This window comes from Paroedura picta, chromosome 7 (assembly GCF_049243985.1).
Source record: "Paroedura picta isolate Pp20150507F chromosome 7, Ppicta_v3.0, whole genome shotgun sequence".
Lineage (NCBI taxonomy): Eukaryota > Metazoa > Chordata > Lepidosauria > Squamata > Gekkonidae > Paroedura > Paroedura picta.
The window spans coordinates 70,169,490-70,196,126 of NC_135375.1; the positions used below are offsets into that span (position 1 = coordinate 70,169,490).

The window sequence follows — 26,637 nt, forward strand, 5'->3', positions numbered from 1 at the left end:
TGGTTACAACAATTTCATTTTTCAAGGTGTAATCTAATTGGGGGTCATCCAATGGAGAAATGCTTTCATTTTGGGATTTTTCTCTCTGCCATTTTGAGACACTGGTGCTCTTCCCCCCCCCTTCCTTGTCCCCATCTTCCTTCCCCACTTCCCTTCCTCTGTCCATCCCAAAATGTCTGACTTTTTTTAAAAGGGAGGAGGGCTATTATGTTATAGATAGAAGTCCAAGTATAAAGAATAGCAGCAATGTCTCTTTGTATAAGTTGTTGGTTCATTAAAATCATATCAAGTATACTTCAGGGAAATTGGAGAGACAATTGAGAGTACAGAATGGTGGAATTAGGCGTAAGTAGGCACCATTTTGCAAAAAGAAAGAAAGAAAAGAAAACCCACTTTTTTGAAAAGAGGAAGGGAGCGAAGCATAATGGGAGGCTGCCTTCTGATTCATACGGAAATACATGGTGAATTTCAAACTGGGAAATGAGGTGATAAAGTCCAAATACAGAAAGTCTCAAAACATCCAAAGGAAACCCACAAAAAAGGCTAAAATAAGGTATGTCTCAAATGTGGAAACATTCTCATTGCTAACCAAAACACAACAGAAATTGAAAGAAACCAGCAATATAGATCAGTATTTTTTATTTGGAATGTCACTTCTGGCTGCTCAGGCTTATTCAGTACCTTACAAAAGCAAACGCATCTGTTCTTAGCATACTTTTTGGCTTTGAACAAACATGAACAAAGAAACAGGTCATACTACACAGATGAAGATCCACATGGGTTTTCCAGGTTACAGTTCTTCCAGACTTTAAGATTTGATAACTGAACCCAGAGATCCCCTCTGTTGAAAGCTTTAGTATACAAAGGTATGTAACAGCTGGAGCTAAACATAAGACTGGAGAGGCAGGAGAGGAGTGAGAGGGTCTGGTGCTCAGCAATCCCCACCGCACAGAGCCACAAGAATGGTTTCATAGTCGCCTTTTGTATCATCCTACATACAGAACAACAAAAGAATAATGTCATGTTTAAGTAGCCACCAAAACTTAAAGCTCCTCATTGGCAGACACTGTACAAGGTTTGTCTCCAATGACTTGAGCTGGGTCCAGCAAGCTTTTTCACTCATTCTTACCTCCCCCCTCCCCCAATGCCTCTGGCCTTTTGTACATGTAGATTGCATGATTCTCAACCACTGCCTTTTTTGGTGGGGAAACAGGACACCGGCAGAGACCTTGCTAGATCCAGCTCATTTGGTTATTTCTTTGACAGCAGCCCTAAAAACCCTATAAACCTGTTTAGTAAAGACCTGTTCCAGGCACCCTTTTAGCAATCTGTTTTGTATAACAGAGAAGACTATCAACTACCTGGATAGATTCAAGTGAGATGTGTTGGTCTCAAGTAGCACAATAAAATCAGAGTCTAGTAGCACCTTTAAGACTTAGTCTGATGAAGAGTGATTGCCTGGACTCTGATTTTATTGAACTACCTGGATGAAAATGATGTCCTGTACCTTTAACAGAAGCTTGATGGGGTGACTACCAGGTGATGTTGTTTGTCTCCACCCCACCATAGGTGACAGTTCCCCACTTCCACATACAGGCCTGTTGTATAGATAGTGAGGGTTTAAAAATAAGGCCATGTAGCCATTTATTTTTATGTTAGCATCCAGTGAAGGGATCCCTCTGCTGTAGGATCTTTAAAGCACTCCTTCCTGTTACTGAACCATTATGAAATAAATATAGCGATAGAAAGAAAATGCTGAATCTTATGGAACACTTCCTGCAATTTTAAAACAAATTACATACCAAAATGGCCTGGGACAGAGATGTCTGATACTTCTGTTTGTAGTGTCCTTTGATATCATTCATGTCAATCTCAGAACGTGATACCATGATCCTGTTCAGAGTTTTAGTGCGAGTTCCAGAACCCTGTTAGTAAAGGAAGGATGTATTATCTATGCTGTTGACATAAATTTAAGGCTTTCTAGCTAATCTAAAGTTCTGAATTTGCAGTTATGACTGTCCTCCAGTAGTTAAGTCATAGCAGTAGCAAGAGCACAAATGACATATCCTAAGTACCACAAGTAGGAGGGAAAACAGGCTCTTTTACAGAAGCTTTTTTGTCCATTTGAATTTAATTTAAATGACTGGAATAACATCTGCTTCAGTCATTAAAGCTCCACTGTAGCTCACAATGCAATCCTAAACACAGTTCCAAAAGGTGTAACTATGTTTCAGATTGCACTGCTGGCTTGAATTGCATCCCATGAAGTGTGGTTGGAGAGGAAGCATCAAGGACTATGAATTCTGATTTTAAATACCAAGGGCAGCACACTCACCCTCAGTAAGAGATACAACCAAAGAAAAGCACACTGTTAGAGAGCTACTGTATGTGTGGGGGGAAATATTCTAATTGTGCAAGTTGATGGAGATAATCCATATATTCAGCAGATAAAATAACAAAACAGACCATGTTACAATCCTAAGAATATTTTCATGGGAGAATAGAATGGGACTTCTTCTATAGCATTTTTTTACAGAGTTCTGACCCACTTTCCTGGCAGATGCAGCTAACATCACTTTTTAAAGTCTGCAGAGGCCTGACGTGTGGTATGTGTGGAGGAAGGTTGCAAGAGTGGAGGAGGGCCTCCCCCCGCCCATGCTGTTTTCTAGAGCCAAAACAATTTCAATGCATAGTTATTTACGCAATACATGTGAGCACCTGTCACTTTTAAAATCTGCTTGGGCAGTTTTAGCTGGTTGAGAGCTCCCTTTCCCACATGCTGTGGTCCCAAGACAAATCGAGCTCACAACTTCTGCTGCACGTATCACATGGATGCAGGGAAAGCAGGCAAAGCCCAGGGACTCCAAATCTGGCCCATTAAAAAAAATTCTTGTAGCATTGGTCGGCATAGACCGGCTCAAAATTGTTCCCACTGTATGCATCCTAATATTTGAGCAAAACATCTTACTCTGAGTTCCAACCACTGCTATATATGCTATCTTTGGCTGGAGGAATTTCCTCTGGTCTATGAAGGCTTCACTCAATGAAAGGGCCACTTAAGGTGGACGAAATCTTCTTAGCAGAAAGGTTTCAAGTTTGTTCAGTGGAATGGTATCAAAGGTTGCCAGCCTTCAGGTGATGCCTTGAGCTTTGTCCCCCAAAATTATAACTGATCTCTGAACTACACAGATCAATTTCCCTGGAGAAAATGTCAGCTTTGGAGACTGGACTTTATGGCATTAGCTCTCTGCTAAGTACCCTATGATACTCAGATTGCTCTCTCCAGGCTCCATCCCCAAATTCCTAGAGTTGGTAACCCTAATGGTATCATACAAGTAACCACCCCCAGAAGAGGTTCTCCTGTATACTTTAAATTTCAGTTTGTAAGCAACTTGGAGCCTTGAGGAAAAGCAGAAGATAATGAAAATGAGTAGGTTTTGATACCTTGCTTTTCTCTACCTTAAGGTAAAGCAGCTTATAATTACCTTTCCCTTCTTTCTACACAAGCACTTTGTGAGAGGTAGAGCTGAGAAGGTTCTGAGGGAACTGTGACTGGTCCAGGCTTCATGTGGAGTAGAAATTGAGCCCAGTTTTCCAAATTAGAATCCACTGCTCTTAACCACTATGGCAAGCAAACCTCAATTTCAACATACATCTTTAGAACATAGTTCTCTCTTCTAACCACTTTATTGGCAATATACTTTACCTTCATTGCTAGGTAGAGTTTTTCCGCAAAGAAGCCTGGCTTGCTTGTGGCAGCTTTCACTGGAACGTAACATAATTTTTATTTATAACAGCATATCAGAATCAATATATATGGACAACAGCAAATACAGGACATGAAAACTGCATGTCATGTAGGCATTTTCCTCGAAGACAGGCTTGCTTAGTTCCCCTATTGCTGCACTGGCTGATATATCACAGTAGCAATAGAAGTTCTGCACAGCAGTTTTCACAATCTGTTCTCTACTCCTGTCACCCAAAAGCAACTACCAATTCCCTGAAATCCTCAGCTTTCACTTTTAAAGCCTTCATCCCTTTTTGTTGTGATGCCTCCTTTATTTCCTCATGAAAAGGGGCTAAAATGGAAGCCAGGAACTCAGAGAACCCGATAAGATTATCAATCTGTAATGACGTAACATTTAATTTAGGTTTAAAAATAAAACACCACCTATGGGGAATGGAAGAAATGTCTACCACAGGGCCAGGAAAATGGATGCCTTATGGGAAAATCCATATTTTCCACCACTCAGCAGTCATCCACGCTTTGCTGAGATCTTTCCCAAATCTTCACAGCAAAGTAGGTTTGGGAAAGGCTGGAGAAAAGCCCTGGAAGAACCATGACAGTGCCATGAAATAGAAGTTTCTCCCTTTTCCCCACAGCATCAAACCTAGAGCAAGTATCCCGTATGGAGACAGCCATCATCTAGCCATAAACTAGTCATAAACTGTTCTGACCGAGCAGTGATATCAGGGCTCTCTCAGCCTCACCCACCCCACAGGGTGTCTGTTGTGGGGAGAGGAATGGGAAGGCGACTGTAAGCCGCTTTGAGCCTCCTTCGGGTAGGGAAAAGCGGCATATAAGAACCAACTCTTCTTCTTCTAGTCACTGCAGGAGGTAATTTAGAACAACTCACACCCAGCCCTGTTTCTCTTCCTCCCACTCCACTGGGGAACACCTCAAGAAAACGCATACTGGGTAACGTGAATGCTGGTTGTCATCTCCTTCCGCATGCCATTCTATCTGCCTATTGCCTTTTGCTTGTGCACAGAGCAGGAGGGGATCCACAGTTGAATACATAAGGCATACATGGACCGCCCATTCCTTGGACCTGTTGTGGTAACTGGCTTCCTCATTTGTACCCAGGCTGAAGTTCCATTTGCCAAGAACAGTTCCAAGCCCTGCTAAAGTTGCTTACTCTTTACAAGTAAAATTGGAGGGATTCCTGTAGAAATCAGGAAACTCCTAGAGCATAAAGGTAAAACTTCTGGGTACAAACAGAAGTGATTTGGTAATTTTTTGCTCCTGAGCAATATTTTGAGTGGGGAAAAAAACCCGAGGAAATAGTAGGTCCATCTCTTCCTCAGACAAAATCTGCAAGATACTTTTGGGAAGCCAGCTGAGAACTGCTAGAAGTCTGGCTATATCCTGTGTTTACTTAAGTTTACTGATTAGTTGGCTAGTAATTTGTAAGAGGAGGAAAACAAAGGGCAAATGAAGCATTTATGGAACTTACCTATTGCTGTCAAGCAGTTCTCAATGTCTCCCTTCAGTTCCAGGTCCAGAACCTTGTTCATGTCATGTTTGCTATACTTGCTGTATTTTTGAAAAACTGAAAACAAAACAATGAACAGAAAGTCTGAGCCACATGGTTTCTTTCTCTGCACTATGAATTTCATGCAACTTCTGCAGCTATTCACTTATCAACAGTTTTGTATGGTGAGAAGCCACAAACGGCTGTCAGGAAATGAGATATCAGCTTTTGCTTTCTGTTAAGGTCACTAGAGTTTATTGTGCTTTTTATCATTGCTGGATGAACTAAAGGCATTCAAGTGCAAGTTTCTGTTTCACAAGTCCTGTGCTATTTCTGAAGGCTCCAGCTCTACTGAAATCCATATTATTTGTCTATTGCATTCTAGAGCATATATTTATTAAACGTATACGCAAGTAAAGTCCAAGAGTTTTGAAGAGCATTTCTATCTCTCACAACAAAACATGGGGGTATATAACATGCCCAAATTCATGGACTGAGCAAGAGATTTTAATCTGGATTTTCTATATGACAAACACCCTAAACATTGTACTACGCCGATTCCCACAGCCTGGAGATACCCGTTTGTGTTTCATTATCTTAGGCTATAACACTGTGCCTCTAAGGTTGTTCATCTGTTTGTTCATATTCATCTGTTCTGTGAAACTTTCAAGCCTGGAGAGATGTTCTTTATTTTACTTAATAATTGACTGGTCTTCATTCTCTTTGCTATTATAGACTGCATCAACAATGGGGTGCACAACTACTGTGGCAACAAGCAGAGCAGGAATGGGTGTGAATGGCACCTGCCACCATTTTATTCCTGTGTTTGTTGGCAGCTGCTCCCAGTTCCTCCCTCTTTTCCCTGAGCAAGTTCCAGCTCAGCAAAGAAAAAGACCGAGTCCTTCAAAGGCCTAAGAGGAGGCTGAAGTGCTGCCCTGCTGACATGGCATTGCACTAATTTCAATGAAATTAATGTGCACCTTGATAGGAAGAAGCAGTGTGAAAATAAATAGTGAGCTCCATTCGCAAAATCAAAGGGGGTCAAGGAAGGGAAAATTGACATCATCTTGTAATTTTGTGCTATAATGCAGCGTTCAGTATTTGGCTCATTAAGCTGGAATGGAACTTTTTAATGTTAACAGAAACATTTGTTTTTGGAGAAGATGTTGATAGATGTTTAACCAGCTTTAATGATAAAATATCTTTGGACCAGGCAGAACATTCATATTCCAGCCTGTGGCAGGTATCATAAGAATGAGGGCTGCCAACCCTGAGATGGGAAATTCCCAGAGATTTGGGGTGCAGCCTGGGGAGGGGAGGGTTTAGGAAGAGGAAGGACTTCAAAGAGGCATATAGCCCTAGAGCCCATTCTCCAAAACAGTCATTTTCTCCAGAGGAATTGATCTCTTTAGTCTGAACATCAGTTGTAACGCCAGAAGATCACCATGTCCCAACTGGAGGTTGGCAACCCATGTAAAACTCATAGGAGGAAAGCTTCCATTTTCTTAAGAGGGCTGAACAATTAAGTTAACATGTTTAAATACAGGGTATCATCTACTACGCAGAAGAATACATCTTTTAATTTTTATTTATTTATAATTTGATTTATAACCTGCCTCTTGTCAAAGTCATCTCGAGGTGGCTTACAGAATAAAAATATAAAACAATATCACCCATAAAACCCCCAGAACATTAAAACCTAATCTTCCAGAACTACCAATATTATAGCAGATGGTGAAATAAAACAACCCTTCTCACTATTCCAGTCAGTTATTTCAACCCTACAGCTGCATCCACCTGTTGATACCACTCAAGGCCTCAGGTCTTCCTTGTCAGGCGATAATGCTTGGGCATTGGGCAAGGCCCCCAGATCATTAATCCAGGCACCCCCCCCCCAGCAATCAAATGTCTGGTGGAGGTCTTGCAGGCCCTGTGGAACCTTGACAGCTCTATCAGGGTCTTGCATATAGCATGCAAATAAGATCATCAATAAAGCTTGCTTGCTTTTCACCTACCTCTTCGGAGATGGGAATGACTTCTTAAAGTAAGGATTTCAATAAAAGCATTAACATCTGTTCCTTTTTTTCTCTCTCCAGCTTCATATAAAGCCTGTTATTATTAACCAGAAAAATGTATGTGAAAGTTCTCTTAATATCTTGTACACCATTATATTTCAACAAGTGACAGGTAATTGTACAATAGCGTTTAAAATGTAAACTAATCCCCTTCCTCTCCCTACTGCACAATCTAATGAGCACTCGGCCATTCTAGTCTTATCCCAAATATAGTATGGCACTGGGCAAACCAAAAGATTGCGGCTTGCTGAAGATCCCCTAGTCATGTCCAAGCTAAAATTCACACTAAGGACTTCCTGGATCATGTTAGGTCTCCTTGAAAGCAGGAGGATCACATTCCACAACACAACATTCTCACATCTCCATCGGCATAACCGATGTTTGCAGTCAACATTGCTAAAACAGGAATCAAGCACGCCTTTTCATTTCTTGGAGAATGACTCACCAAATTCATATAGTAACAATATGACTCACAGGAGGACTCATTTGTTGTAGTGACATTTCAAAAAAATAAGTGTGCGTCCTTTAATTTAATTTAATAAAGCTGTCACAGGGATTCAGGCTTTTCTTCTAGACTAAAGTTGTATTTTCAGAACTGCAGATACACAGCTTTTAATTTGTCACAACAATTCTTATTTACAGAATGGCTTGTGGACAGCAATTCCAGCCAAAAATTGACCCTTTTAATTTGGTCAACTTTTCTTGATTCCTCGCTCCAAATCACATGGAACAAATGAAGTAAACGCTGAAGGACAGAAGAAAACTGCAAGCTGCTCCATGTGTTCCCAGCTGTGACGGTTCTATTACATGCAGGTTAATGTAGATGCAGACTGGTGAGGTATTTTCCTCATGAACACAGCTTCAAAAGGGGTTGACCAAGAGAAGAGGAGGAGATGCTCACCCTTTCCTTCCCAGCCATTTTTCTGCCCCAGGATCCCACACATCGCTCCCAGCCCTAGGGAAGCGTGCCTAGCCTCAACCAGGGCCAGGGCCTTTTCGGTCCTGGCCCCTACCTGGTGGAATGAGCCCCCGGGTGAACTGTGGGCCCTGTGGGATCTTTTCAGCGATCTGCAGGGCCTGCAAAACGGAGCTCTTCTGCCAGGTCCATGGCTGAGGCCGGGGTCGGCGAGGTACATCGACGGCTCCCCCCCAGGCTTCTTGAACATCGTTGACCTCCTCCTTCTCCGTCCCCCCCTTAGCAATGGGGGTAGGAAGGGGATTTTTTGCTTCCACCATGTTGTGATTTATACACAGCTTTTTAATGGGGTTTTAAGACATTGTGACCCACCACGAGCCGCTTATGGAGTGGCGGGAAATAAATTGAAAATAATAATAACAACAACATAAAAACAGTTAACAAATATTGGATAGGCATGAGCATATTCTGTATCTAGTACCCATTCAGGAGAGCTTATTCAAAATGTTGTCTTCTCTTACCCTTGCGTCATTATCTGCCAGCTCATCATTTACATGAGGATTTTCATCACGGTCTCCCTGAAAAAAGTTAAAACATCACCTGTCAACATAATTATACACAACAATCCTGGACTAGCTTGGAAGGTAAGAATTTCTATTTTTTTCTGTTTTAGTTTACTACATGCAGTTAAAAATGGCATACCTTTGCTAGGGCAAGTAAAGCTTTCTGGAAGTCTCCAGATGTATCTGATATAATGTCTTTGGCAAGATCTCTCTTATACACTGCGAACAAATGAAAAAGCACTGAGATCATATTGCTTTAAAGAAAATAATCATCATGTTGACCTTCTCAAATAGTTGATCTTATTTCCTATGCTATCTTGAAAAAATGCCCAATTGGGACTCTCCTAACATACACATAGATTAACTCAATGAGAAAACTGTGCATTTGGAAAGGAAGGTGGCAAGTTAAAAGTTCAATAAACCCTTTGATCCATCTAGTTCAGTACTGGTGCTCTAAGGTTTCAAAGAAAAATATTTATCCACAGTATCTACCCGAGAGGCATTTAAGTGGCAATGATTGGGACTGAACCTGAGAGACAGTCTGCAGGCAACACACATGCTCTGTGGCCCCTCCAACCTCCAAAAGACTACAATCACTTGTAGCTATAGATACACTGTTTTCCTAACCTTCTAATTGCCATAATTTATATTGCATGATGCTAGCAGTAGTCCATGGACATCTGGGGAGCCACAATTTGGCCACCCCTGAACTATCTGATGCCTTTTACATTTCAGATTTTATTCTCTCAGTGCATAAGTACTGAGGAAGGAGCAGTTCTGCCTAGTTTAGCTAAACAATCACTGAACACACATATCCTCGTAGCGAAAGGATGACAAAGTGGCCTGTCAGGTGCTTTAAAAAAAAAGCTTATACTGGCCAGGTACTTATATATTTCTTTTACCGTATTTGCCGGCATATAAGACGACTGGGCGTATAAGACGACCCCCCAACATTTCCACTCAAAATACAGTACTATGGGCCACTATGGGCAGCTATGTCTATCCCAACTGAAGTGCACCCAGCGTATAGGACCCCCCCCCCCACTTGGAGGCATGTTTTTCAGGGGAGGGAAAGTAGTCTTATATGCCAGCAAATACTGTATCTCTTATCTCACCACAAGACAGACTTTCCTGCTTAAAAGGTATTAAGAAACAGTAGCTCAACCAAACTCTCTCTTCTGCAACAGGATATTCTGTGAGGTATTGTTTCAAAACTACCAGGAAATTACTTTCATTATATGCTTTGGTGAATTCTCTGATTTCTCTGTTGTTCCTTGTCGTCAGAATTTCAATTAAAGTGTCTTCATCCGTTCCAAGCCCCTGTTTTGATAATAAATCCATTAGTTTCAGTGAGGAAAAATCAAGAGCCCACCCTCAATCACCAGCAACAATGATATGTCAACTTCAACTCGAAAATTATTTTGGCCAGTACACTCCAGTTCAAGGGAATAGGGTAGCATGCTTATTTGCATGAGCAATTCCCTTCTGCATTAACTGCTATCAAGTTGTAAAAAAACATGAGGGGCCAAAAGCTATTTAAACTTCATATATGAAAACAGTAAAGTTTCATTACAAGAAAGCTTTAGTAGAGGGTTATTAAAAATGTAAAGTACAGGAAGCTGCATACATTATAATTAAAGACATATACCTAAGCACACTGCCCTCCAGCAACAGTCAAAGGATAGCTGCATTTCTCACACAGTGCCATATTATGCACAGTAGGAAACTTCACAAAAAGTCTGCCCCAAAAGATGTCTTTTAAATTTCTGCACATGGCACCATTTTCACTGTGGAAAACCCACTGTAGCATTTTTAATTCTGCATGGCAAATCTACCCCCTTGTAGCAGCAACTGGGTCTTTTCCACACAGTATTTAAAACTAGCTTTACAACTTTTCTTTTACAACAGTAATCAGGGATGCCTGTTTTTGCATGCATAAACATTAGCATTAGCATGTTTTTGGTCTCCCCATGCCACCATACAACAATGGGTAAAGGGACAAGCCCCTAGCCCTTTGTCCACCAATGAGAGCTTAAGGCACCCCTTGTTTAGTGCAGACCCTCCCATCTCTGCTATAACAGCATTACACCAGGAGTAATTAATTTATTCATTCATTCATTTTCTCAGATGTATTTAAATCCACTCCGTACAAGGAACTGCATACCTCTGAGGGGGAAAGGTTGTAGCGTTTTCAAAAGGCCTTGTGGCCCCATGGAAATTTCTTGAGGTCTCCATGTCCATGAGCTACAATCCCCATAATTCCCTGCCAGCAGCATGTGCCAGAGTAGCAATCAGATGACATTGCAGCTGATCATGGCTGCCAATGAGCATCTAGCACAGTGGAGGAAGTGCTCCCCCACTTAAGTTGCCATTGTACGTCTTGCAAATGTCACAGTAATTTAAAAATGATATGAGCCCAATCCTCACAGGATCTACAATGCAGCATTCTTCTCCCCACACCATGACTTACCCTAGTGTCAAAACAGCCACCTTCCCCACCTGCATCACTTGAAAAGGTCGGGGGAGAGAACAAGAACACTGCACTGGTATCCTTGGGGTGGCCATAAATATGCAGTCTAGTTTGCTCCACAAACAGTACTGGCAGAGCAATGAGAGGCATTGTGGGTCTGCTGTTGATGCCTGGGCTCAATCTAAGCCAGCTGGATGATCAGAAAGCCACACATCTCAGGGATGAGTCATCTTACCTGGCTGACACTGCCCTTGTACAGGATCCAATTGATTAAGTCCATATGTACATATATAGAATCCTGATTGTAGCTGACCTGATACAGACTGCTGGTTTCTTGAGACCAACAGAACTCACTTAATGCACTGCATTTTCAGCTAGTGTGACACTGGAAAGTGTTCATACTAACTGAAATTGGAATGTGCTTTTGTGTCATTCATCCAAGGACCAATTTGCCTCCTGATACAATGGTCACCCAAACCCTGACCTCACACGTACCTTCATGGCAGCCCTGAGTTCTTCAGCATCAAACTGAGCAGGAGTCTTCAGCAATGCCAGAACAACATCTTCCAACTGACTTTTGAGTGCTTTTTTCAGACTCTCCTCCAGAGGCTACGTAAGAAAGGGGCATAAAGTAGAAAATAGTCAGTTAAAGTAAAAAATAGTCCGTTTTAAAATAACACTTGAATCTACTCCAGTTTTCCATCTACCCTCTAATTATGTATAATTTCCCTAGAACAGGAATTACATTCATGTAAGCCTTGGTCATTCTTGGTTTTTTGTTCACTTTGTTGTTACGTGCAAAGTAGTGTCCAACCCATCGCGACCCCATGGACAATGATCCTCCAGGCCTTCCTGTCTTCTACCATTCCCCAAAGTCCATTTAAGTTTGCACCTACTGCTTCAGTGACTCCATCCAGTTTTGTTCACTAAACTACATCAAATCTCACAACCATCTCATTCCTTCTATCTGTTCTTCTTTGCTTCAACCCTGTTGTCACAAACATAAAAAGGTAAAGGTATCCCCCTGTGCAAGCACCGAGTCATGTCTGACCCTTGGGGTGATGCCCTCTAGCGTTTTCATGGCAGACTCAATACGGGGTGGTTTGCCAGTGCCTTCCCCAGTCACTACCATTTACCCCCCAGCAAACTGGGTCCTCATTTTACTGACCTCGGAAGGATGGGAGGCTGAGTCAACCTTGAGCTGGCTGCTGGGATTGAACTCCCAGCCTCACAGGCAGAGTTTCAGACTGCATGTCTGCTGCCTTACCACTCTGCGCCACAAGAGGCTCTGTCACAGACATAAATGTCACCAAATACAAATTCCTTGCTAAAGATCCTCTTTAATAGACAGTACCTTTCCCTTTAATTTCAGGTAGGCCTCTTTGATCTGCTGGCGCTGGGCGTTAGTTCGTTTGGTTAAGATATCAATGATTGTTGCTTCATCAACTCCTGAAAATAACAATTCTGTGTAAGAGGTCATAGAACCATTCCACTTCATGACCCGATATGCAAAAAAATGTTGATACCAGTTTACTACTTGGATTAAAAGGAATGACTGACTGTTTAAAATGTGACAAGATCCCACTTCCAACAATTTCTTGATTATTCCAGATTACATTTTTCATTTATATGTTTGTGGCCCTCCCCAGCCCTCTAGTATGTCATCACACATCTAATCTGATTAGCTCTTTAGCTTTGTAGCCACCTTCAAAATCTCTCTGCACACAAAGTTAAATGCTTCCCTGAAAGGGGCTTCCATATGCAGAGTTTCAAACAAGTGACCATTTAAGCAAGCTGTGCACGCTTAGATGCACAAGCCGAATCACGTTGCAAGCAAGGTACTTTGAGTTGTTTTAATGCCATCTAAACCCTTCATACAAGAAATGTCCCTCTTACCTTTAACAGTCATGGCTTTCTCCAGTGCCTCAGCATCAGCTGAAGGGTTGAAGGCTGGGCAGGGACTGAGCGCTGAACCTCCCTTAGTATTTTTCTAAAATTACAATATTGAATAAATGTTTTTGTTGACAGTCATTTACATTTTCTACAAATACAATATTGAATAAATGTTCTACAGTTCCATCCTGAAGATTGACAGTTATTTACATTTAAATCCATATGATGGATTTCATTTTCTAAAGACATCAAATAAACAGTAGGCTCGATTAGAATATATTTACAATATAAAGAGCTACTTGTTAATTTAAGTTGGTATAACTGTGCCAATTCAATTATGAGACTGAATCCATTAATTTTAAAAAAATGGGTAAGTTACTAAATTCAACCGAATCTGTTTCCTTCTATAAGCTCAGCTGAAATTAATGGAAGGTGAATTCAGAGTTTTGTCTTTGCAGTCTCCAAATGAGAACAACATTGATGTCTAGATGGATCAGTGAGTTGTCTCTGAATCTACCATTTGGTGGACAAGCCAGATTTTTCACAGTATATCTATCAAGGTGCATGAACTCTTAAATACACTCTATACCGCATTGACTCTTAGATCAGTTCAATAACATGAATTTACCAATATTGGGATTCTTACAGAATCTTGTTCCAACCTCTATGAGTTATATGTAATATAAACTTTGTTATTTAATTATACTTTATAAATGTATGTTTATCATTTGCATTTTATCCTGTTTGGAATCTTACAACATATTGTGCTTCATCGTAGTCCATGAAACGGGCCTGTTTCAGAAATTCCGATACAAAAGACATGTTGATCTAAGTTCCTGCAAAGGGAAAAGAAACATTTTTATAAAATTTACTTCTTATAGTCTATGGACCACCTTCACGCCATTCTAAGGGACATGAAATACTGGGAGGTGCTTATGTTAGGTCAGAAGTGGTATGTAAGTTTCTCACATATTGCTTGTGGCCTAGGCAGTGTTACATCTGGGAGAACTAGGTGTCTGAGAGAGCTAGATGTCTCCTGTAGGCTGCCAACTGAACCATACTGAGCTGAACAAGAAGAAACACTAACATCTTGCTGTATCCATATTTCTTTACCGTATAGCTAATGAAGGTGAGGAATAGTAGAAAAATTAACATGGCTCATCCATTTTATGAAGTACTGCAACTGAAGTCAAAATCGCCAGGTCAATCTGAGACTAGACTTACAGTGAAGTCTTAAAAACATAACATTAGGTAGCACCTGCTGGATCAGGACCAATGGGCCATCAAATCCAACAGCCAACCTTGCTAGGATAAACCAACTGGGGACTGAGGCTGACCCCCGCTGCATGCTGTCTCCCAGCATTGATACTGAGGTTTTGCGGCCTATATAGATTAGGACTGTCAGCTCTAAGATGGGAAATTCCAATATTTTGCATAGGGTTAAGTCTTGACAGGAGGGAAGGGAGAGACTAATGCCACATACTACAGATTCCAAAGTATAGTCTCCAGAGAAACTGATCTCTGTCCACTGGAGATCAATTGTAATCCTGGGAGACTGCCAGCAATCACCTGGAGGATGGAAACCTATTACAGATGGAAGTTCCTTTCAGCTACTGTACCCAATAACCACTGATATGCCTTTCTTCCCTGAGAGTGTTTAGCCCTCTTTTAAAGTTATCTAAGCTTGTGGCCATTCCTCCATCCACTGGCAGTTAATTCCACAGTTTAACTACACATGGACTAAATAAATTCTGAACTGTTGGCTAACAGTTTCATTGGGTAGAATAAAGTTTGAGTCCAGTGACATCTTAATGACCATCCAAGTTTCCTTCAAAATATTTTATGTGCATGAATAGTCAACTGCACCCAAACTTCGTTCTGCTGCTTCAACATGCCTACCTACCTGAACCTAATTTCTTTGGGTGTTCCTGAGTTCTAGTATTATGTAGAAACTAGAATTAAAGCCCGTTGTAGCAGATATAACCGGCACTAGCAGGGGGAGAGGGGGGGAAATAGCAAAGAGAGAGGGAGGTAAAAAGGAAGAGAGTGATTAAGATAGAGAGAGCTTGGCACTGGGAAGAGTAAGGGGAGGGGGTTGTCCAGTCTGTAAGAAAATTAAGTTGAATATGTGTGTTGGAGGGGGGGTTGTGGTGGCGTGGTGACAAATGAGTGCATGGGCGTGGAGAGATGGGTGTCAAGAACCTGTGGTTTTGAATGTTCGTTGAATGTGGGAGAGGACTGATCTTTGGGAATTGTGGCATAGTGGTTACAGATGAGCTTTCAAGCACCCAGCAAGCCTCAGTTGTCTCCAAGCAGTTTAAAATAGCCTTCCCTTCCTCTCCCCGTAAGAGTCATCCTGTCAGGGAAGTGGGGCTGAGAGCTTTGTTAGACCTGGGAATGGCCCACAGGCACCCAGGAGGCTTCAGGTATCTCTCAGCAGTTTAAAATTGTTTTCCCTTCCTCTCCCTGTAATAGGCACAGCTGTGCTGGCCGCATCTTGATTGGCCCGTATTCCCTCACAGGCACCCAGAATATGCTCCTCTCACAAATATATAGAGGAACCATGGATACGATTGTGCCTCTACTTCCTCCATTCCACACATAATTTCATAGACTCCCATCATGCCTCTTAGCTGTCTTTTCTCTAGACTGAGAAGTCCCAGACCTCCCTCATAGTAAAAGTTCTCCAATCTTCTAACACCTGGTTTGCCCTCATTTGTACTTTTTCCAGCTGTGCAATATCCTTGCAGAGAAATCAGTGACCAGAACTGTATACAGCATTCTAAGTGGGGCCAAACAACAGATATATGCAGGAGTGTTACAATACTCATGTTTTATTCTCAGTCCCTTTATTTTAATTCTTATCATGGAGTTGGCCTGTATTCACAGTCAATATTAGAGATTCAGAGCCAACAGTTCTGCACCTTCGCTCAACTATATTAGCAATCCATGTATTATAAGTAGCACATCCTTCATTGTTTGATTAAAAATTCCCTAAATCTATTCTGACTAATGGTATTTTGAACTATTGGGATGATCTCCACTAATGATTTCTAAGGCGACAAAAGTACCTAAGTTGCCGCCATTAGTTGCAATTTTCTAATGCTTCTGAGATACTGCTATTGTGTGAAATTAAAGGACACCTTTCTTAAATAGCTGGCCTGAGACACCCCCCCCCCCAATAGCTTCTTTTCCAATTCCTCAGAGCAGATTAACATGCTTTTGTGAGATTTGGAGATAACTTCCTGTATGATCAAACCCTTCTTGGCTTAGACCTTAGCTCAAAAGCAATTACTAAACTAATGAGTAGGGGAAAAAGGGCCTAGCAACATTACCACCCCCCTGCCCAGTAAGCTCTGGGGCTGAACAGTGTTTCAAGGCTCAACATATTCCCAATCAGCCCTACAGGGTTAGTTTAGATAAACTCTCCCCTCAACATCTAATTACTTGGGGTGTTTATCATAGAAAGTGGCAAAGACTTAGCTGCAGCTGCCATTGATGCAACAGGAGCTGACAGTGAGAAGCGCTGGGGGGGGGGAGGTCCTACGGGTGGGAGCTGCGCAAGAGTGTTGCACCGCACCATTGACATCCGGTTGTGGGCTTGGAGTGCCTTAAAAGGCGCCATGTGGACAAGCCCTGCCTCTTGACACCAAGCTTGCTACCCAAGCAGCTTCCCTCCCACCCACCCTGTTTTGTTAGCTGTTAAACTTATGTCTGTATGGCCACTTGATGATGTCTTTATATTGCAGTTTGTCACAGCTGGCAGGTTTGGCATGAGATGGAGCTTGTTTGGGGAGAGTAGCAGGTCTACAAGCAGGGCCAACCTGGCTGGGAGGCATGGGGCTCACAGTGCCAGGTAGCCAGGGGTGGGACCAAGAAGGTGGATGCCTCTCCTGGGCACCCCAGGACTTAAGGGTGGCCTGGGGGGGTGGCAAGGGAAGTGGATGTTTCCTCTTGGCACCTCAGGTGGACACTTCCCTATGGTGGGAATCTGGCAAGGGTTCCTGCTGGCTCTTCCTGTGTGTGGGATCCCAGCAGCAAGAAGACCTGTGTTCCTAGTGGGGATCTGGATAGGCTCCAGACCGCTGCTAGGTCCAGGTTCTTGTGATCTTCTCACTGAAAGTCAGGCTCCCTCTCCCATGCTGTGCCAACACTCCTGGAAATTATTAATAAAGCAGTGGCCTTTTTAAGCCAATGGAAATGTGTACATGCCTTTCTTGAGCCCAAAATGCCCTCCTGCAAGTAAATACTCTGTTGTACTACAAACACATGATTCTTTTGATAAACTATGTGTTGGGGACCAATTACGAAATTATCCCATGTCTACAGAGCACAGTAAATAAAAATAAAATCTCCCTCCTAATTAATTGCAGAGCAAACCCAAAGAATTCTTGTTTGAGTCACATGATGTTCCACTAATCATTGCCTTGGCCTAGTGTGAAGGGCATTGTTCTGCTTCTGTATGACACCCAAAACAAGTGCACTCCATCTAAGGATGCCAACCTCAAGATAATACATGGAGATCACCCAGAATTATCCCCAGATAGAATACCTTCCCTTGTAGAAAAAGGGCTGGTGGTAGGGGAGAACTCCATGGCATTTGACCCCACTAGCATTCTTCCCTTTAAGACCTACCCCCAAATCTCTTGAACATTCCCAAGCCAGGACTGGCAAACCAAGCTCTATCTACACTAATTAGTGCAGTGATTTATGAAGGCCCATCCCTTTATCTCACCCTTTGGAGTACAAGGGGCAGCAAAATTACCCTTTCCATTGGAGCAGTGAGGTGAAGATCTTAAATCAGCAGGGAACAGCCATGGAGAACTACAGACAAACACTTCTAATGTTCTCTCCATGGCCCATTTAGATGCTTGAAATACTATATATTGATGACCTTTTACAGTTGACACAATACATGTGTCATAAATTAAACTCATCAGTTTCACCAGATAAACTGCAGGCATTCCTTTGATATAAAAAAACTTCCAGGACAATGCGGTTCCCTAGCAAGTCATGCAGTATGTTTGTGAAGTCATGAGATGGATTTCTAAGACCACCAGATTGAACCATAATGCTTTAGCTACAGCATTCATAAAACATATATGAATAGGATCATAACTTGTACATGAAAGCTTTCTCACTACAAGTACAAGGCTATTTTTGTCAATACCCACACATCTACCATATTCCAGCAATAATATGAGTGTACCAAAAGCTTGAAAAACCAGTCCTTTATTACAAAAGAACCACAGACCGGGAACAAACAGCCTCACCCCTCCTTCGAAAGTATTCATGGAAAGTCTGAGCATATCTCGGAGTGAGACTCTGCTACTCCTACTCATACGTAATGTAACTTGCTAATTTATGGTTAAGCAATTAGTTCCTTTGCATTCCCTAAGCTCATATTTTAATCGGCACCTAAAGTTGGCCAGAAAGCGAAAACTCAACTAGCATTAAATAGTTAAGCAATGTCATATCCAAGGCTCTTCCCCCCCCCCCCCCAGCAGGCACATTTTTTCCTTCTAAGTCATTTGCTAGTGGATAAAAATAATTTGCTTTTTCCATGGTAACTCCCTTCCTCCTTTACAAGCACAATTCTTCAAGTTGGAAACTCTAAAAAACTCACAGGGGAGTAGCCTTTCTAGTTTAAATGTTATGAAACATTAGCAGCCAGCCCAGTAAACAAAAAGTACAGTTTACAGGCAGTTTAATATATTCACTTGGGAGCAAAACCCCAACCCTAGTGCAACAAATAGTCTTGTTAACACTATAAATAAGCAGCATTCAGTAAATAACATACCAACAATATATTTATACAATCATCAGCAGCAACATAAAGTTTTTAAAAAAGAATCATACCTTCTGCTTCCTAGAACTCTAAAACGCTACCCTCGGGTATGGAAAGTTACTGACTGCAGGACTAAAGCTTCAGTCTTGTGGTTCTTATAAAGGCAATCAGGAAGCCACACCTAGCAACCAAGGTTTATTCCTGCAACTCTTCTGATTGGTTGCTGTGTGGCAGAGGGCTAAACAAGAGATCTAGCCAAAACACACCCGCACTTAAAGACAAACTGCCCACTGAAACGAAGAAAGGGATTGTTGAGAAACAGCAGCTTGGCCAGATGAATGAAGGGTGTAGATCAGTACTCATGAGTTCAGTACTGGTGATTTAAAAAAACCTAAAAACATACAAGCTGTGTTGGATCAGACCAGGGCCTAGTCTGCACACATGAGATAATGCACTTTCAATGCACTTTAGAAGTAGATTTTCCTGTTCTGCACAGGAAAACCCAACTGCGAAAGCACATTGAAAGTGCATTATCTATTGTATGCAGACTAGGCCCAGTAGTCCACCTAATCTAGAATCCTGTCTCATGCAGTGGCCAACAATGAGGTATAGAGACCAAGGCCTCCTATGATGGGGTTTAGAGGTTTACTGCCCTTTAGTCACCGTAGCTAGTAGCCATTGATAGACCTCCACTCCATAGTCACTGGTGCTAATAGTGGAAAGGACTGTGTGAAGTGCAGCTGCTGCTGTGTTTCACACAGGCCAATGTATCCATGCATACCAAACACAGAACTCCCATCCTCACCAAGAATGGGCTTCCAGCGTTCTGTCCAGGATTTCTGATTCTGGGCCCCAGCGGCAGGAGGAACTGCTTCCATTCTTTGTATCAGAAACCAGCTCTAGCTACCAGATGCTGCTGCAGGAAGATCTGCCAAACTTCATCAGATGCAGAGGGAGAGATTTGGGCAGAGGCTAGTGTGCCACAGAAGCAGGAGACTTGCAGTGGAGTTGCCAGAATGATTGGAATATCAGAGAAGCGGGGCCTGCAGAGAGGTGTAGGACTGGTACTGTTGCATGAAGCTGGCAGCTCAGCACCCATCCACCACTGCCTGTGAACTTGAGTCACCACAGGATCAGGGCTGCCAACCACCTAGGATGCTCAGCCATTGATGAGTTGCACCTGTCCCTGGCTGACTCAGCAGGATGATGAGTTGCACCTGTTTCTGAATGACCTAACCCAGTTATCTTGATAGAAAGAGTGAACTGGTGTGGAAGCAACTTATCTACGGTTGTTGTGTGTCTGTTGTCATTTGTCTTATTCCAGACCTCAGTATACTTGGCATGGCTTATGCTCTATGGGTTTGCACTTCTATTTTTGATGCTTAGACTTCCAAATACCTATGCCTTGATCCCTGGACTTTATTTTGATTATGCTTCTTGTCTCTTGCCTCAGGTGCTTCCTTGAAGTTAGATGTATTCTGAATTTGTGCCTATGTACACATTGAAGCATTTTGTCCACTGGGATTTGTTTTTTTTTGTGGGGGGGGATATTTTAGAAGGCTGCCAATAGGGGGTGGGGAAATGAAACATAATGAAGTTGGCTAATGTTAGGGATGGAGTTTGTAGAAAAGGAAGAAGCTACCCATTTTCCTTGGTTCAATACTAAGTATCTGCCCATTTCTGTAGTGACAATCTCCATACATTAAATTGAATATCAGTCTGGGATGGAGCAATCTGAGATGAAACCAGGGAGAAGGAGAGTACTCTTTGTTCTGTTTTGAACAGTTTGGCAACTCTAGAGAAACAAAAATGAACCAAGCTTCAAACTGATGCCTGAAGGCCAATGTCTTAGATCAGAAAGGGGAAAAGTAATGGCTCCAGTTCAAAAATGCACTGCCCTATGACTAACCTGTAATCTTTAGCTAAGATTATTTTGCATAGTATTACCTCTATAGGAAAACATGACAAGACTGATTAATTTCCCAGGGACAATTAAGTGATGTGGATAGTAATGATCAAATTGATTGCATCTACCTATGATGTAGAATGAAGGTAATTACTCAGAACTTCGGATTCAGGAAATCACTGAATGAGAAACTTTGAAGTGGTTAAAGATTATGGTGAACAACAGCAAAATGTTCTTCCTTTTTCTGTTTAATATTTTCTGCAAACCGTAAGACATGTTTACATGGTGAAACTGTTAAATGGGTAAGATGGCTAGGAGGCAAAGTGGAAGGGAAAAAAGATTTTGTTCACCAGACATTAGCAGTTCATTGCTGTGTATTATTTTAAAACTAGGTGCAACCATGTGGATGAAATGGCTGCATGATTTATTTTTTCCTCCCTGTGATCAGCAGCACTAGTTTGGGAACATCTCTGATGATGGGGAAGTAATGAACATGAATTGGCTCTATCACACACAGAGATGTACACATGTATCTGCAGGATGTGTATTTTGCTGTAACATGTATACCGAGACCAGGGACTGAAGGGTAAACTAGAAGGATAGGTAAGTTCACCCCAGCCCACTGCCTCTCAGAAACAGAAGTGCCCCAGGGGAAACAACCCAAGCCAGTGTCACTGATCATGGGCATGGACAGTTTGCTCAGCCCCTTACTCCATGCAGCTGCCCTTGCAGATGACAGGACCAGAGCCAGCACAACTGCTCCTTCTCTCCCTCTCTGCATGTAAAATGAACACATGGGGTTGTCATGTGCACTGGGCTAAAATGTAACAGCAGCAAGCAAAACAATTCAAAACAGAAAGACTTATGAAAAAACCAACCTGCATCAGTAATAGCTCCCAACCACCAAAACAAAACAAAAAATAAAGGCAAGAAACTGATGATAAAACCAAATAAAGGCAGTATTAGTAAGGGAAATGTGTGGCTCCATTCTGAAAGGAATAAAACCTTTAAAGCAGGGGTAGTCAACCTGTGGTCTTCCAGATGTTCATGGACTACAATTCCTATGAGCCCCTGCCAGCAGCTGCTGACAGGGACTCATGGGAATTGTAGTCCATGAACATCTAGGGCAGTGGTCCCCAACCTGCGGGCTGCGGCCCGGCGGCGGGCCGCAAAGGCCATGGCGCCGGGCCGCGGTTCCCTCTCCCCGCCCCCCCTCCCACCGCAGTAAAAAACTTCCCGGGCCGCAAGCTTGCGGCCCGGGAAGCTTCTTACTGCGGGGAGGGCGGGGAGAGGGAAGCCCGATCAGCGGGCGCACCTCGCGGGCGTGGCTTGATCCGTGGGCGTGGCCCGCAGGTGCGGCCCGATGCGTGGCCGTGGCCCGCGCGGGCGCGGCCCGATGCCCTGCCGGTCCCCAGCCTAATAAAGGTTGGGGACCACTGATCTAGGGGACCACAGGTTGACTACTCCTGCTTTAAAGGATATCTGGAACAACACTGATTTCAGCAGCTCCCAGAAGGCCTGAAGTCAGGCTGCCCACCTCCAGGTGGGTCCTGGAGATCCTTTAGAATTACAGCTTCTGCCAGCCTACAGAGATCAATTCTCCCAAAGAAAAAGGACACTTCGGCTGGAGGACTTTATGGCATGGGGATCCCTGCCACCCCAGGCTCTATCCTCAAATCTCCAGGAGTTTTCCAATCAGTATCTAGCTATCCTACCCCAGTGGCCATGGGGACCTGACAAGGGAGTATGGTGAACTTCCAGGATTCCTGGTGAAACTTAAGGGAGTGCCTGCTGATCAAAAATAAAGGTCCAGGCATCAACTAGTTAATAGATGTTAGGCAAATCTCTCTTTCTGAGCCACTGTTAGTCACCAGTTACTCTTAATGATCTCACCAGGCTGATAGAAGGCCAAAAGTTTTATAAAGCATTTTGCATAGTGGCTTCCTGAAGATGAAGCATATTACCTTGAATTAAATATCCCTGATGACATTGGCATTTATTGCCAAGTAACAATCTGATCCTATGCATATTTACACAGAAATAAGTTTTAATGAGACTTGCTCTCCTGTAAGTAAAGTACAATATTGTCTCACTTTTAGGGCATCTTTACAGAGTGTGTAAAGAGAGAGACCTGAGGGCAGGATCTGCGTAAAGACAAACATGCATACTTACGATGTGGAAAACAAGCAGGCCACATGGACATGGTAGCAATTAATCAGCACTGTCTATCTACCACCTAAGTCTGATCAGAGAGGGCAGTCTATAAATTAAATAATAATAATCTGTGTTAGTCCTAAAGTAACATTCCCTCTCCCAGAAAAAACTATATCACCACAAAAACTGCTTTTCCCCAGTCAACTATTTTTTTTTGCTTTTTGTCCTGTCTGAATTTAAATTCAGATCAAAATTCTATCCAGACTCTCCAGTCACACCTGGGTTAGCATGTCAAAGATTAATCTTAGTGAATTTTGAGGGCTTATTGGTTAGTATTCATGAGCCTCTTGTGGTGCAGAGTGGTAAGGCAGCAGACATGCAGTCTGAAATCTGGGAGTTCGATCCCAGCAGCCGGCTCAAGGTTGACTCAGCCTTCAATCCTTCCGAGGTCAGTAAAATGAGTACCCAGCTTGCTGGGGGGTAAACGGTAATGACTGGGGAAGGCACTGGCAAACCACCCCGTATTGAGTCTGCCAAGAAAACGCTAGAGGGCATCTCCCCAAGGGTCAGACATGACCCGGTGCTTGCACAGGGGATTCCTTTACCTTTACCTGGTTAGTATTCATTACTAACAGTAACTAAGTAAATGAAGGCTTAGAAAAGCAGGAGTATAGGAACCCCGGTGATAACTCGAACTGCCTCAACTTAAATGTGCTTTTAATATAGCATATCTATATTGCTTTGTTAGAGAAGAACTTCCATCTTGGGACCAAACTAGGTGTGCTTAAGAAGAAGAGGAGGAGTTGGTTCTTATATGCCGCTTTTCTCTACCCGAAGGAGTCTCAAAGCAGTTAAGTGTAACTCTGCCTACTAGTTTTATTTTAAAACAAAAAGAGCTGTTTTTTGTACCCCGCTTTTCATTACCCGGGGGAGTCTCAAAGCAGCTTACAATCAGCTACACTTCCTTTCCCCACAACAGACACCGTGTGAGGTAAGTGAGGCCAAGAGAGGTTTGAGAAAGCTGTGACTGTCCCAAGGTCACCCAGCTGACTGCTTGTGGGGAAGGAGTCCAGAATCAAACCTGGTTCTCCAGATTAAACTCTGCTGCTTTTAACCACACTGACCAAAGGAGGCTGCTGGTTTGAACACTGTTGAATCATTTCCTTTACTACCAAGCTGTTTCAAATCCCACATAATATCTGTTTAGGCCCTTTGGAGAGACCTATAAACAACATGTGCAGTAGAAGAAATTATCTTTCAAAAAGAACATCCAAGTGCTTCCAGGGATGTTCTCTGGCAACCAGAAGACTCACTTAAGAGGCAGTAGTACTTCCTAAGACCAGCTACCACTATTTTGGCATAGCCACCCATAAGAAAGCAGCACAGGGACTGGCACAACCCTCTGGTGGCTTGCTAGTTCCCTTCAGTGCTCTGATTCTGCACACGGGTACCAATTCACAAGTACCTCTGCCTAATGGGGGGGGGGGAGCAAGCAGTGAACAAATGAGCAGACATATACCCCAGTGACAATATTGCTAGCAAAGGCATCATAATTTACTATCATCTTCCTTTAGTTTAGGTTCATTCAGTATCTGCTTGATAGCAGCTAACTAATGTGGCAAAGAAACTGCAGCTTTGCTCATTCACTGAAAAGAGTCACCAAGGGGTGTTTTTCCAAGCGGCTTAGGGAAAGACTGTGTGCCTTCAGGCACGGCCCTGACAAGTAGAAGCTCCATGACTCAGAGGCACAGCCCTCGGCTTCCTCCTCCTGTTGGTGAGAGAATTTCCCCTTTGTGGGCTACAAATCCCAGCACTCCCTTTGCCAGCTCAGTTCTGCAAGCCGTTTGACTTTCGTTGCTGCCTGTACTGCCCTGTGTCTAGGAATTTCATCTGTTATGTGGCAATTTATGAGTGCATCTGTTAGGAATATCTCGAGTAGGAAAGAAGGGGAAATCACTAGTACTGGGCAGGGCTTTGGTGTGCCAGTTCAATGGAACTAACTCAGATGAAAAGGGGTGGGAGAAGTCTTACCTCCTAACCCCTCCTTCAGTTCTTTCTGCTGGGAAAGGATCACAAACGCAACACTGCCCTGACAGGACATATAGGGTTATGTTCACAAAGAAGTATAGTACTTCCACCAGCATAATAGTTAATGCTGGCAACTGTAAGCCTTGGAACTAGGGTATGATGTTGCATCAGAGTGCTGGTGCTGGCAGAACACCTGCATAAAGGAGTGAGTGGGCCCCTAGGGCTGGACTTAAGCCTGCATAGCTTTTGGAAGTGACACTAGCATAGCTCCATTCTGCCATGCACAGCTCATGCTGCAACCCATTTACCTCTGCCCCACCACCTTCTTTGCTTCCCCTTCCCCTTCTGATTTCCTGGATGTGACTGAGAGAGAATAACATGAGCCACCAAATTTGAGCCCTAAACTCCCAGCTCCTAGTCCGGCAGTCTCATTGCTATACCATACTGGACCTTCAAGCTGTATCAAGAACCTCAGCTCTTTTTTTGTAACAAGGGCTGCTGTAGGAACCACTGCAAGAGAGAAAGGAGATCTTCATAACTTGTTGGAGCTGAGTTGTTCTCTCTTGCCCCAGAGGGACAGACCAGAACCAATGGGATGAAATTAATTGAAAATAAATTTGGTCTAAACATTAGGAAGATGTTCCTGACAGAGTGGTTGCTCAGTGGAACAGGCTTCCTTAGGAGGAGATGGGTTCTCCACCTTTGGAAATTTTAAAACAGGGGCTAGATAGCCATCTGACAGAGAGGCTGATTCTGTGAAGGCTCAAGGGGGTGGCAGGTTAGAGTGGATAAGCACTAGGGATGTGACTGTCCCGCATAGTGCAGGGGGCGGGACTAGATGACCCATGAGGTTCCTTCCAATTCTATTAATCTATGATTCTATGGTGCCCTCTTCACTGTCCCCTGATTACTGATGGTGTAATTATGAACCACTGTGGTAACCATTCAGTTAGTTATCTGAACTACTTATAAGCCACTTTACAAAGGAAGTCATAGGATCAGGCCAGAAGGAATGATGAATACTGGGCTATGAACTGTATCACTTTCCTACATGAAGGTTCATGAACCCTGTGCTAGTGATTGGCTAGCTACCTTGTGTCTTCTCCCAACCTGTACTTAAGGTTCGTGATTAAGCTGTACGTGGTTTGTCCTTGTTTTTCTATTGAGAAGCAGATCCACGTGGTTGTCCATCTGGCTATATGGTTGGGATGCTGGGTGAGACATGTGAAAATGAGTACAGCTCCTAGAAGAGTATGAAGACCTTGTCATGAGCCAGGTGCTCCTAGACCCATGGTTAGAATGATGCTTAGATCAGCTTGAGCTGCTACTGCACCCACATTCTCTCTAAATATTATTTCCAGCAGGTCACCTCAAAGGTATGTCTTGCCTTGCCTTGTGGAGTCCATGTCAGGATTGAACCACTTCTCTGTTTACCTAGCACATTGCTCTTTCTCAGTAACCTGCTGACTGACTCATGGTATCGCCTTGGTACTGTAGTGTGCATTTCTCTGTTTCCTTCTGTGAGACTACAATACAGCACATTGTGTGCAAATCATAAAAGGAATCTTTGGGACCCAAATCTTATAATA

The 26,637-nt window shown here is 42.9% G+C and overlaps 1 protein-coding gene across 1 annotated transcript; it reads right to left on the bottom strand.

Moving 5' to 3' along the window:
- Positions 1-622: 622 nt before the first annotated feature.
- ANXA1 (annexin A1) lies at positions 623-19,181 on the bottom strand. Its single transcript, XM_077344785.1, has 13 exons — positions 19,032-19,181; positions 13,929-14,008; positions 13,176-13,269; positions 12,634-12,728; positions 11,775-11,888; positions 10,039-10,129; positions 8,949-9,028; positions 8,768-8,824; positions 7,271-7,364; positions 5,238-5,333; positions 3,707-3,765; positions 1,803-1,925; positions 623-991 (listed from the first exon to the last, which is right to left on the bottom strand). Exons 2-13 carry the CDS (start codon positions 13,992-13,994, stop codon positions 932-934), a joined length of 1,029 nt encoding a protein of 342 aa, XP_077200900.1. The 5' UTR covers positions 13,995-14,008; positions 19,032-19,181; the 3' UTR covers positions 623-931.
- Between the last annotated feature and the right edge of the window lie 7,456 nt (positions 19,182-26,637).

What these genes read in the sequence shown, in the direction of transcription:
- ANXA1 (XM_077344785.1), bottom strand. Translation starts at nt 13,994, where the DNA reads ATGTCTTTTGTATCGGAATTTCTGAAACAGGCCCGTTTCATGGACTAC. An exon ending in GAAAGCCATGACTGTTAAAG is followed by an intron (nt 12,729 to 13,175) that starts GTAAGAGGGACA and finishes TGTTATTTTCAG; the next exon opens with GAGTTGATGAAGCAACAATC. An exon ending in AACTCAGGGCTGCCATGAAG is followed by an intron (nt 10,130 to 11,774) that starts GTACGTGTGAGG and finishes TTATCAAAACAG; the next exon opens with GGGCTTGGAACGGATGAAGA.